The sequence below is a fragment of the Dipodomys ordii genome, unplaced genomic scaffold (genome assembly GCF_000151885.1).
Source record: "Dipodomys ordii isolate 6190 unplaced genomic scaffold, Dord_2.0 Scaffold143, whole genome shotgun sequence".
Taxonomy (NCBI): Eukaryota; Metazoa; Chordata; class Mammalia; order Rodentia; family Heteromyidae; genus Dipodomys; species Dipodomys ordii.
Window position 1 is genome coordinate 3,296,795 of NW_012267359.1, and position 13,280 is coordinate 3,310,074.

At 44.1% G+C, this 13,280-nt stretch overlaps 2 protein-coding genes across 2 annotated transcripts in view; one reads left to right on the plus strand and one right to left on the minus strand.

The window, feature by feature from the left end:
* Positions 1-9,199, plus strand: part of Zcwpw1 (zinc finger, CW type with PWWP domain 1) — a 27,880-nt gene extending 18,681 nt beyond the window's left edge. Inside the window, 9 exon segments of the mRNA XM_013031719.1 lie at positions 752-776; positions 990-1,065; positions 1,468-1,572; positions 3,226-3,309; positions 4,747-4,813; positions 5,406-5,470; positions 7,328-7,388; positions 7,832-7,960; positions 8,796-9,199. Of these exon segments, the coding sequence (XP_012887173.1) occupies positions 752-776; positions 990-1,065; positions 1,468-1,572; positions 3,226-3,309; positions 4,747-4,813; positions 5,406-5,470; positions 7,328-7,388; positions 7,832-7,960; positions 8,796-9,112 (929 nt within the window). The 3' untranslated portion in view covers positions 9,113-9,199.
* A 757-nt stretch (positions 9,200-9,956) lies between these two features.
* Positions 9,957-13,280, minus strand: part of Pilra (paired immunoglobin-like type 2 receptor alpha) — a 124,071-nt gene continuing 120,747 nt past the window's right edge. The window contains exon 9 of the mRNA XM_013031780.1: positions 9,957-9,984. The gene's annotated coding sequence lies outside the window, so the exon portion shown is untranslated. The remainder of the gene's footprint in view (positions 9,985-13,280) is intronic.

Below are 13,280 nucleotides of genomic sequence, written 5' to 3' on the forward strand. Positions count from 1 at the left end.
TGAGGGACAGCGCCCAGGCCCCGAGTTCAGGCCCCACAACTGGCAAAAAAAAAAAAAAGTACTAAGTTTGGGGCTTTGAAAATATGTTTTCTGGAGGTTTCAGAGTAGAAGTAGTTGCCCAGGCTGGCTTTGGACTCTGCCTCCTGAGTAGCTAGGATTATAGGTGTGAGCCACTGGATCCCTGCTAGAAATGATATCTTTCTAAGAAAAAAAAGTATCCGACAGTGATACCATGAGTGGGTAGAAAAAGGAAAGATCTAAGACATTTCTGCTTATTTGTTTTTGAGACAATTCTATTCTGTAGCCCATACTTACCTCAAATTCACAATCCTCCTGCCTTAGCATCCTGAGTAATGTTATTATAGTAATGTCATTATGCCCCACTCAAGGCATATTAAGGCATGAGAGCCATTTTACACTTAACCCTAACTCTGATATATATATATTTTAATGTGTGTGTGTGTGTGTGTGTGTGTGTGTGTGTGGTTGCGCGTATGCCTGTTTTCAGGCTTGAACTCAGGACCCGGGCACTGGCCACTGTCGCTGAGCTATTATGCTACCATTTGAGCCATAGCCCCACTTCTAGCTTTTTTCTTAAAGTGCTTTATTGGAGATAACAGTCCTATGGACTTTTCAGCCTAGGCTTGCTTCAAACCAAGAGGCTCTCAGCCTCTTGAGTAGCTAGAATTACAGGCCTTCAGCTAACCCTAACCCTTAATTTTAACTAATCTTCAACCCCTAACCCTTACAGGGGAGGGTAGAATAGATTTTTCTTGGTAAGGTAGAAGTCCCTTATCAGAAGTTTTTTTTCTCAGAGTTTCTGGGAGGGAGGGGGTGGTCACAAGGGTAAGACAGCTATACTGTGAAGACTGAACTTGATGGAAGTCACTACAGTTATTTACCCTTTTCTGTACATGTGTATTGACAAGGTTATTTTCTGTTCATCTAACCCCTTCTTTCCATCCCTTACACCCATGTGTCTTCTCCAGGTGGCCAGGCATGGTAGAATCTGATCCTGACCTAGGAGAGTATTTTCTTTTTGCTTCTCATCTTGATTTCTTACCTGTAAGTTTTCTAGTTCAGACCAAAACAATCCATTCATCCTAACAGATGTTTATAGAGTTAGAAAAAAAATACTTAGCTAGGAAACACATGTGGAAAGACACTTCACTAGAGTGACAAATAATGGAGATAAATACCTACACAGAGAAAATTGTGTCTAAGTATTTTTACACTTGTAGCCACTTTAGGTTTTAATTAATATACTTTGGCTAGGATTCTTGAGGTCAGAGTAGAAGAACAGTAGATTAAATGGTATAGATAACTCAGGCTTCAGAAAGCAGATGAGGCCCAGCCCTTTCTTTGTGAGTCTCCCTATTCTCCCCCTGGTTAGAAGTGAAAAACAGGGAAGACAGGAATCAAAACAGGGAGAAGGATGGAATCAAAACAGGGTATCTTTTATTACAGTCAAAGTACCACGTGACATTTTTTGGAGACACAGTTTCTCGTGCTTGGATCCCAATCAATATGCTAAAGAACTTCCAGGAACTGCCGCTGGAGCTAATGGGAATGGTAAGACAACTTTGAGTATCTCATATAGACAACTGGAAAATGAAATCTTCCCTTTATTAGAGCTGTTCTGCTCTCAGAGGGAAACTGTTGGGAGAAAGTCCCATGTCTAATCAGGTATGCCAGGGGGAAGATTATTCATGAGGGCTTTTTCTTTCTACCAGGGTTGTATGGAATAATTTATATGTATGTGTACCACTTCTGGAACTTGAACTCAGAGCCTCATGCTCTTCCTTAGCTTTTTTACCCAAGGCTGGCGTTCTACTACTTGAGCCATGCCTCTAGTCCCAACTCTTTTGCTGGTTAATTAGGAGGTAAAAATCTCTTTGTCTGCTGGGTTGGCTTTGAACCATGATCCTCAGATCTTAGCCTCCTAAGTATGAGATTATAGTGTGGACTACAGTTGCTGCATGGTAATGCTTCTTCTTTTTCTTCTCTTCCCCTTCTCCCCCCACCCCAATTTCCTTTCTGAATTTGAGCCAACTCAGTAGCAGCAGGCATGAGGGCCCAGTTTAACTCAGGGTTTCTAAGTCTTAGCACTGTGGACATTTGGGTTTATTTGCACAGAGAAAAAACAAATCAAGCTGTCAGTAGTAAAACAAGCAGCTAGATTTAGAGAAACTTGTGAAAAGTTTAAGAATTTGGTTTTTTTTTCATATTCCTCTTAGGTTTGTTTTGGAGATTATACCAAAATGTTGGTTGAAAAAATTACTAGGAATTGAGGGAAGGGGAATACTAAAAGGTAATGTCATTGTCAGCACTAGGAACCAGAAGGAACTATCTTTTTTTTTCTTGTCAGTTGTGGGACTTGAACTTGGCCTGGGCACTGTCCCTGAGCTCTTCAGCTCAAGGCTAGCGCTCTACCACTTGAGTCATAGTGCCATTTCTCGTTTTCTGGTGGTTAGTTTGAGATAAGAATTCCATGGACATAGCCGGGCGCTGGTGGCTCACGCCTGTAATCCTAGCTACTCAGGAGGCTGAGATCTGAGGATCGCGGTTCAAAGCCAGCCCGGGCAGGAAAGACCATGAGACTCCTATCTCCAATAAACCACCAGAAAACCGGAAGTGGCGCTGTAGCTCAAGTGGTAGAGTGCTCGCCTTGAACTGAAGAGCTGAGGGACAGCGCCCAGGCCCAGAGTTCCGACGACCGACCAAAAAAAAAAAAAAAATTCTATGGACTTTTCTGACTGGGCTTGCTTTGAGCCATGATCCTCAGATCTCAGTCTCCTTAGTAGTTTGGATTACAGGCATGAGCCACTGGCACCCAGCTCAGAAGCAAATACCTTTATGATAATGTCTGGTGGGTGGTCATATGTTGGAGTCACTTTTCTAATATTGCTGATTAATCTTTTTTTTTTTTTTTGGGTCCAGTCGTGGGGCCTGGACTCTGGGCCTGGGCACTGTCCCTCAGCTCTTTAGCTCAAGGCTAGCACTCTACCACTTGAGCCACAGTGCCAATTCCGGCTTTTTTTTTCCTGCTTATGTGGTGCTGAGGAATTGAACCCAGGGCCTCAAGCATGCAAGGCAAGCGCTCTACCAGTGAGCCACCTTCCCAGCCCCTTGCTGATTAATCTTGAAGGCAGTATTTATCATTAACTCTGATCTTCCCCCTTGAAGGCAGTATTTATCATTAACTCTGATCTTCCCCTATTTCAGAAAAAGTACAAGAACAAGGATTACAGCCAGAAACTGGGGGCAGCCATAATGATGGCTCACAAGGCAGAACAAGTCAATGTTCAGGTACAAGAGTGTTCAGACCTCTTTCTTTTCTTTTCTTTTCTTTTCATCCTCCCTCCCTCCCTCCTTCCTGCTCTCCTTTCGTGCCTTTCTTATACTGTTTAAATGAACTCAGGGCCATACACTTACTTTGGTTGCTTGCTGGTTGCTGACCCTTTATCACTTAAACTGGTCATACAGCCTAGGTTTTTGGAAATAATAGTCCCAAAGGCTTTTCAAAGCCTGTCTGCCTTTGAACTTCGATCCTGCAGATTTCAGTTTCCTGAGTAGTGAGGATTATAGGCAATAGGCAAGTGTACTTAGCCAGACCATATTCTTGCACAAAACAAACTATTCTTTCCCACTGGAGGAAAGCCAGTTGTTTGTGTTCCCTTCCCTACTCTGCAGCTCATTTCCTTCCAGGCCAGATTCTTTTGACTCAAATAGTTTGTTCCTTCCCTTAACTTTAGATAAGTGGGGTTTGCTCTCAGCCCAGAGTGAAATAGTTTGTAATAGGGAGTATCCTGCCTCATAATTCACTTCATGTCTCAGAAATATGTACCCTAACTTCTCATATGTATGGAGTCAGGTCGTGTGTGTGTGTGTGTGTGTGTGTGTAACTGGAATTTGAACTCAGGGCCTTATACTTGTTAGGTAGGTATTTTATCACTTGAACCACACACCCACATGTTTCATACTTCATATTTTTTTGGCTAGAGTCTCTCATTTAACTTCCCAGGGCTGGCCCCAAACTGTGATCTTCCTACCTTTGCCTCCCATGTAGTTTGAATTATGGGCTACCATACTTGGCTAGGTGGTTCAAATAGGGTTTTGCTTGGGCTGGCCTCAAACCACAGTCTTCTGATTTCTATGTCCCAAGTAGGTGGGATTATAGATATATACCACTGTTCTGGGCAGTAGAGTCCGTTTTTACCTTCATATTGCTTTAGGAGGAAGTGAGGGTAGTGAGAATGACAAACTATGAATTCCTCTATCCTAGTTGCTTGCTCAATTATGAGTATATTGAAAAAAAGAGATTGTAGTTAATTTCTGTAAAAGTCCAGGGAAGGCAAATGAAATTTCAAAAGATACTTCAAGGCTGGGCACCGGTGACTCACGCCTGTAATCCTAGCTATTGAGGAGGCTGAGATCTGAGGATCACAGTTCAAAGTCAGCCTGGGCAGGAAAGTCTGTGAGACTGTTATCTCCAAAAAACCACTAGAAAACTGGAAGTGGTGCTGTGGCTCAAGCGGTAGAGCACTCACCTTGAGGTAAAGAGCTGAAGGACAGTGCCCAAGCCCAGAGTTCAAGCTCTATGACGAAAACAAAACAAAAAAAACCTTCAAATGAAAATGATGGAAAATGAATACAAGTATCGTCATACATGAAAATCTAGAAGACAGAGCAAATGTTGCCCCTGAGAGGATAGTGGATAATGCTTTTGTTTCTTGGTTTCCTCAGACTCGGGTTAACTTGTTTGGTTTCTGGAACCGATACGGTAGAACTGACAATAGTGGAGGAAAAAAAGGTAGGAGAAGTGAAGGGTGAGGGCAAGAGAGGGAGAGGGGAGTGTCCATGAAGGGTGCGGCCAAAGCTTTTCTTTATGTTCTGTGCCATCTCCCTCATTCTGGATTTCTGGCATAGGAGGTTTCTGTGAATGTGATCCATTATTAGGATGGATGGGCAGATGGGTGGGAGAAGAATGGGGACAAAGGAGGTAAGAAGAGAAGGCACATGAGAATAGGGATGGACTATTTATTTCTTTTTTGGCAGGTCCTGGGGCTTCAACTCATGGTCTGGGTGCTGTCCCTAAGCTTTTTGTGTTCAAGGCTAGTGCTCCATGGCTCCACTTAAAGATTTTTGGTGATTACTTGTAGATAAGTTTCACAGACTTTTCCTGCTTGGGTTGGCTTTGAATTACCATCCTCACATCTCAGCCTCCTGAGTAGCTACTAGAAATAGACTTTAGAAAGGGTGGAACTTGATGATCTGAGAAGACCTTTTATGGGAAAAATGTCACTAGTAGGCAGAGGCAGAGTGGAGACAGGGATCAACTCCATTAACTGGTCAACTATATTGTTTGATAACTTACATAGTTGCTCTTTCCTTTTTATATCTAGAAGTAATGCCATCTAAGGCTAACAATCCAGAGTCTGGCTTGAAGAAAAAGAAGAGAGAGAAAAAAGTAAGATGATTTTTTTAATTAAAAAAATTTTTTTTGCTTGTACTGGCCCTTGAATGCAGGAGTTCTTGCTTGGCTTTTTCATTCATGGCTAGCTCTTTACCATTTTAGCCACTCACACCTCTACTCACACCTCTACTTTGGGCTCTAAAGAGTTTGTTTGCCTGCCTGAGCTGCCTTCAAACCTCCATCCTCAAATAATTAGCCTCCTGAGTAGCTAGGATTATAGGGATGGGCTACCAGTACCTGGAAAGATTAATTTTTTGATATAAAGAATCTCATTTGGCCTGGTGCCGGTGGCTCATGCCTATAATCCTAGCTAATCAGGAGGCTGAGGTCTGAGGATTTCGGTTCAAAGCCAGCCCAGGCAGGAAAATCTGTGAGACTTATTTCCAGTTAATCACCAGAAAATGGGAATTGAGGCTGTGGCTCACGTGGTAGAGGGCTAGTGTTGAGCTGAAATGCTGAGGGACAGCGCTGAGGCCCAGGGTTCAAGCCCCACAATTGACCAACAAAAAAAAAATTCTCATTTGTTTATCTTTGGTACTGGGGTTTAAACTCTGGATCTTGTGCTTGCTGCACTGACATTCTACCACTTGAGCCATGTTTTCAACCCTTTCATCCATTATTCTTTAGCACCTTCTCTATTAGGAAGGGTTATATGCCAGGTATTGGTGGCTCATGCTTATAATCTTAACTGTTCAGGAGGCTGAAATCTGAGGATCACAGTTTGAAGGCAGCTGAAAGTCCATGAGACTCTTATCTCCAATTAAGCACCAAAGACCAGAAATAGGAGTGTGGCTCAAGTAGTAGAGTCCTAGCCTTAAGGGGAAAAAGTTCAATGACAATGCTAAAGCCTGAGTTTAAGCCCCAGTACTGGGTGAAGGGAGAACCAGTTATGTGCCTCAGTTAGTCTTTTTTTCAGTGGTACTGAGCATTGAACTCAGGGCCTGCCATTTGGTAGGTAAGTACCTACCTCTTGGGCTAGAGTTTTGCTTTTAGTAGTTTTTTTTTTTTTTTTTTTTTGCCGGTCATGGGGCCTGAACTCTGGGTCTGGGCGCTGTCCCTCAGCTCTTCAGCTCACGGCTAGCGCTCTACCACTGGAGCCACAGCACCACTTTCGGCTTTTTCTGTTTATGTGGTGTTGAGGAATCAAACCCAGGGCCTCATGCTTGCAAGGCATGCACTCTACCACTGAGCTACCTTCCCAGCCCCTTGCTTTTAGTTTTTCAGATAGACTCTCAAGCTAGCTTTGCTTAGGCTAGCCTCATATCAAGATCCTTCTACTTTCACATTCCCAGCTCTGTGTGTGTGTGTGTGTGTGTGCGCGCGCGCGCGTGCGTGCACGTACCAGTGCCAGTTCTATGGCTTGTACTCAGGGTCTGGGTGCTGCCTCCGTGCTTTCCTTTTTCTTTTCTTTTCTTTTTTTTTTTTTCAGTCATGGGGCTTGAACTCTGGGCTTGCGCTCTGTACCTCAGCTATTCAGCTCAAGGCTAATGCTCTACCACTTGAGCCACAGCGCCACTTCCAGTTTTCTGAGTGGTTTATTGGAAATAAAACTCTCAGGGAGTTACTTGCCTAGGCTGGCTTTGAACTGTGATCCTCAGATCTCAACGTCTTGAGTAGCTAGGATTACAGGCATGAGCCACCAGTGCCCAAGCCTCCAAGCTTTTTTGTCCAAAGCTAGTGCTCTACCACTTGAGCCAAAGCTGTACTTCTGGCTTGTTGCTGGTTAATTGAAAGGAAGTCTCACAGGCTTTCCTGCCCTGAGTAGCTAGGATTACAGAACTGAGCCGCTGGAGCCTGGCTCAATGCTTAGCTTTAATTTTGTCTTTTTCCTATTTTCTGTTCCACCTGTAGAATCCAACTTTGCCTGGTCCCAAGTCAGGCAACAAGCAGACCAAAAAAGCCAAGCCTACAGGTAAGCAATCTAGCTAGAAGTAGGTCCCACAGTTAAGGAAGGGCAGAAGCAGAGAGTGTGAGGGGAGCTGACTGACTCACTTCCAGGACCCGAGAAAGCAGGCAAGAACAGCTGATGGACACAGGAAGGAAGTTAGAGCCTCCTCATGTGCATGCTTTCTAAAATCTTATGTTCAATGTGGGAGAGGGAGTTTCAATTTTTAGTGAAGAAGGATGACTTCCTAAAGAAAGTAGACTCTGAGGAGAATCACAAAGAAAAGAGGGTCCAGTGTGGGGGAAAATGTCAAGAAGGTTGGGAAACTGGAAGCCATTCACAGAACAGACCAGATTGAGAATGAGCAGAAGTTGGAGTAGGGCAGAGATTAGATGTGAGGAAAACATTTGCCCTTGGCAAGCTGTTAATTGGAAATAAATTGCCTTCATATTTGGGGTGGGGTGGTATAGGCATGGCAGATGAACAAGACAGGCCCCTGAAAAAGAGAATGAAGAGGAGATCTCTGGGCAGTGAATCTGTAGATGCCTCTGCACCCATCTTTGAGAAGGAAGAAGAGCCAAAGAATACAGATGAGCCAGGTGAGGCTTAGGGTGGAAAGAACTTGGGGAAATGAAATTCATGTTTGCATCTTCTCCCTTTCCCAATCATTTCTGAACAATTCCACAGCTAAGAAGGAATGAAATACAGAATGAAAGAGCAAGTCTCATGTTGTATCCAGCACACACTGTAGACAATGGTTATTGATCAGACTGATTCCAGGGCTGGCAGAACCGTAGGGGGAAGAAAGTGTTTAGGTATTGCCAAGGGCGGGCTGGCGACACGGGTGCTTCTGTGTTTATTCCTTCTAATTCTTCCCAGAGCTCTCTGACTCTAGATATTTGACTTTATAACTGTAAGGAAACAAGGCTCTCAAAAGTTTAAAATTTGTTGAAGACCTTTATTTAGCATATGAGTGATCCATAGCTGGAATCCAAACCTCTTTCTTTGTACTAGAAAAGGTAGTTTTTACCACAGGTTTTGTCCTGTTTAGTTTTGTCTTGACACAGGACTTTGTGAATTTGACTTGTAAGAAGTCAGGAAGGTCAGGTGGCAGTGGCTCATATCTGTAATCCTATTACTTAGGATGCTGAGATGTGAGGAACATGGTTCAAAGGCATCCTGGGCAGGAAAAGTCTGTGTGAGACTGTTACCTCCAGTTAATAACAAAAAGCCAGAAATGGAGCTGAGGCTCAAGTGATAGAGTGCTAGCCTTGAGCAAAAGAACTCAGGGTCAGTGCCCAGGCTTTCAGTTCAAGCCCTAGTACTGGCATGTGTGCGTGCGTGCATGCGTGTGTTTGTGTATGCGCGTGTACATACACAAACAAAAAAAATTGAAGATGCACTGACTGTCACCTTTGTTCCCTTTTCATTTAGGCTGTAAGACAAATTTTCAAGCTCCCCAAAGCAAGGCCTCAGCACCCAGATTGTCTAAGGAAAAAGAAGTCAGAATGGTGCCCCAGGGCCAGGCCCCACCAGCTTGTCACGGGCCTGGTTTCTTGTTGGGGAAAGCTTGGCCTTCACACCCGGAGCTTCTAGCTAAGGAGGTTATTCATGTCCCGGCTGAGGAAGGAGAGTCCAGTGACTTGGACTTTGAGCAACTCATGGAAGACATTGGGAGAGATGCAGAGGAGCGAGGGGAGCCGCAACACGGAGATAGCACAGAGGACTTCCCCATGGCCCTCTTTGAATAGTGCTGTGCTCCCACCCTGCTCCTGTTCTCTGGAGCTGCTGGGAGAGCCTCAGAGCCATGTCCTTGATCAGCTATTGAATGTTGGGAGTTGTTGGTTTGATACTAAGTTCTTGGAAGAGTTGTGCAATTATTATGTTAATAAAGCAGGTTTGGTTAGGTTTATGTGTAACCATGTGCTCCCATTCAGCTTCTTTTCCCTCCTCTCTGTGGCACTGTGGCATATCACATGTGGCAGGAGGCTGTCCAGTGTGGGAACCTGGGAAGGAAACTGAGACCTGATTCTTGGGGAAAACTCCAGAAGGGCAGATCTGGGTTCTCATTGTGGCTCAGCTCCTTCCTAGCTGGCGCTAAGGCCTTGAGAAAGCCATCTACCTGGCTCTTCTTTCCCAGACTCTTGGGCTCATCATCTCCCTGTAGTGGTGGTTGCTCCATTAAAGGTTTTCCATGCAAACAGTCCCCATGGATGCCAGTTATACAGAGGGAATGATGATGGGTAGATTCAGAAGCAGACCCTGGGTTCTGGCTACCAGGATCCAACATTTGTATTTCCCTCACCTGAGGATCATGGAAGAAAGGCATTTGTAGAGATTTCTTGGGTGTTGCTTATCTAGGTGAGTTGATTTTCTTTTAAAATAACCTTTATTTAGCCAGGTGCGGGTGGCTCATGCCTGTAATCCTAGCTACTCAGGAGGCTGAGATCTGAGAATCACGGTTCAAAGCCAATCCGGGCAGGAAAGTCTGTGAGACTCTTATCTCCAGTAAAACACTAGAAAACTGGAAGTGGTGCTGTAGCTCAAGTGGTAGAGTGCTTGCCCTGAGCTGAAGAGTGTAAGGACAGTGCCCAAGCCCAGAGTTCAAGCCCCATGACTGAAAAAACAAACAAAACCCCCAAAAACCTTTATTTAGCATGTGCATTACAGAAAACATATAAGCAAAGAACCAAGTATTACTCCCACAAGCAGTTCAGTTGTATATGACTAGATCTTCCATGGAACACATAATAATCCCTTTTAGGTAACTGACATCATATGGTATGTATCATCCTTTCCCAAAAGTTATGAATTCAACAATGCTGTTCATTTTTAGTAAGAGGAACAGAAATAGAAGGTCCTGCCCATTTTTCTCTTAGAGAAGTCATTTGGGTGTTCTGAGGGTATTTTATTTGGGCAGACAAGGATTAAGAAATTGAAGTGGAAAGTGGATCAAATGGTTATTTCATTTCCTATGTGGCCTTCAAACTCTCTGACTTGTGAGTTGTCTGCCTCTGGCCTTGATCATTGGGAGCTGTGAATTTTGCTATTGAAAGTGGCTAAGGATCACTCATTTGGTCTTTAGAACAGTACAGGGTCATTTCCTCCTAGGTGTTTCCATGGAGAGGAGGGCCAGAAGGCATTCTCGGTGAGGAGTTGGAGAGGGTGAGGATGGCATAGACAGTGCTCTCATTCTGGGTGAGCACCAAAAAGTTAGACAGGAGACAGAACTGCCCCTGACTTAAAGTAGCAGCCTATATCCCAAGTGCCCTGCCCCCACCCAGCTCCCCATCCTTCCACCCCACCTCCTCTCATCTCCTTTCTTTTATGCCTCAGAGCTTGGGAAACTGTTGGAGCTCTGTATGTTGTCCTAGAGAGAAAAACATGAGAGAGTATTGAGGTGTGACAAGGGGGTACACAGATGGCAAGGGATGCCAGAGAGGTGGCAGCTGCCAGATTAAAGCCAGAGTCACATGGGTGGGGTGAGGTGAAGAATGGGAGAGAGAAAAGGACTGAAAGGGGACTGTATGCATATGTAGATAGAGGTGTTTGGAGAAAAATGAAGGGCCAAGGGTAGCAATGGGGGAAAGATGATATAAGGTTTACTTTTATAGCCAGTATCTTCTTATTTCTCCTCAGTGTTTTGAGAGACTTCCCTGCAGGGGAACAGGAGGATGGGAAGGATATTAGAGGCTAATCATGAGTGGGTTCAGACAGGGCTGATTCTCTTTGAGGGGGTATCTGCCACCTGCCCTGACACATTCAGCGTGAATATGATGATTTTCAGTACAAGGCTGCCTGGAAGGTGAATAGTGAGAAGCCCTTGACAGCATGGCCTGGAATTTTGCCTCAGCACTAATCAAAGGTAGGTTGCTTTATGAAAACTGTGGTAGTTTTGGGGCACATGGGAAAAATGTGAAGTGCCAACCCTGTTAGTCTCTAGATGCACTGCTTCTGCCCAAACTGGGAGAAACATACATGTACACAGACACACAGACACAGACACAGACACACAGACACACACACAAACACACACACAGACACACACACACACACGACTTAGTTTTAGGTCCTTTGAGCAGGTTGCACAGATTGGATCCCTGGAAGGAGACTACAAGAAGGGCTAATAGCCAAAGAAGGCACAAAGGGAGGGAGAGGAAGGATGGAGGGAGACTTTGAATAGGAAAAGTATGATGATTTTTTTGTGTGTATGTGCCAGTTTTTGGTATTGAAGTTAGGACCTGTGTCCTTGTTTGTGTTTTTCAGATTTCCAGTAGAGAAGACTATATATCTGACTTGCTGTTCTAATTGACACTTTACCATGTGAGCCACACTTGTATTTATGGCTTTTGGCTGGTTAATTAGAGATAAGAGTCTCTTAGAAGTTTGGTGCTGGTGGCTCAGACCTATAATCCTAGCTACTTAGGAGGCTCAGATCTGAGGCTCAAGGTTCAAAGACAGCACAGTCAGGAAAGTCTGTTGGATTCCTATCTCTAATCAACCACAAGAAAACTGGAAGTGGCAATTTGGCTCAAAGTGATGAGAGTTAGACTTGATCCAAAAGAGCTCAGGGACAGGGCCCATGTCCTAAGGTCAAGCCCCAGACTGATAAAAAAAAAATTCTCTTCAATTTGTGTACCTGGGTTGGCTTTGAACCATGATCCTCAGATCTCAGCCTTTTGAGTAGCTAGGATTACAGTACCTGACAAAGAATGGTAATAAGAAAGGGGAGGAGGAATGGAAGGAGAGAGGGGAGAAAAGGAGAGTATGAATAGGAAAGGGAGATGGAAGAGCTGAAGCAGAGGATGCCTAGGACAGTTTGTGGCACATTCAGCAGGGGAAAGGATGGACTTGACAGAAAAAAGTACACAAGAATATCAGTGGGGAGGCTGGGAAGGTGGCTCAGTGGTAGAGCGCTTGCCTTGCATGCATGAGGCCCTGAGTTCGATTCCTTAGCACCACATAAGCAGAAAAAATAAAAGCTGGAAGTGGCGCTGTGGCTTAAGTAGTAGAGCGCTAGCCTTGAGCTGAAAAGTTGAGGGACAGTGCCCAGGCCCAGAGTTTAGGCCCACAACCGGATCCAAAAAAAAAAAAAGAATATGAGTGGGTTGGAGATGTGGCTCAAGTGGTAGAGCATGTGCTTATCAAGCTCAAGTCCCTGAGTTCAAACACCTGGTGCAGTCTCCTCTCTAAAGAATCCACACCAAACAATAAAAAGACAAAGAGAGTAAGAGGCACCAAGGAAGATGGTTATGGCTGAGAGAACAGATAAACAGAAATTCAGAGAGAGTTGAGCAAGAATGAGGAGCCAGAGAGAATGACTTCTGGTAAAGAAGAGTGTCTGCTGACCTTATTATTAGGAGATGGGGCCTGCAGGGTGAGGAGACTGGAGCAGTAGGGTACAAGGCTGGAAGCAGACTAGGTGAGTCATGAGCCTCTGAGAAAGACCCCTGTGTGTTTTTCCTAGCTAATTGACTAACAGATGTAATTTCATAGTTATTATTTGCTATAAATATACAGATTCATATTCATTTTCTGGAAAAGACCCATAAACCTCAACAGGAAAACAGTTGTACATAAAAATGTCCAAAGCAAATGTAAAATACTTTTCAATAATCCACAACTGTTAATGTTATTTTTCACTTACCTTATGTTACTTCATTGACTATCTGGCAGAGGTTTTCTCCATAAAAAACAAGTGGGAGATATCTGTCTGCTGTAAATACAACATAGGGTAAAAACTCTTTAAAATGTTTTATTCATTTATATGGATGTCATTGAGAAAAATTGTTGCTAATATGTCATTTAAAAAAATTTCTATCCCTATTTAATATTAAAAGATTTCCTTCCCTTGGCACTGTGGCTCAAGTGGTAGAGGGCTAGCCTTGAGCTGAAGAGCTGAGGGATAGCGCCCAGGTC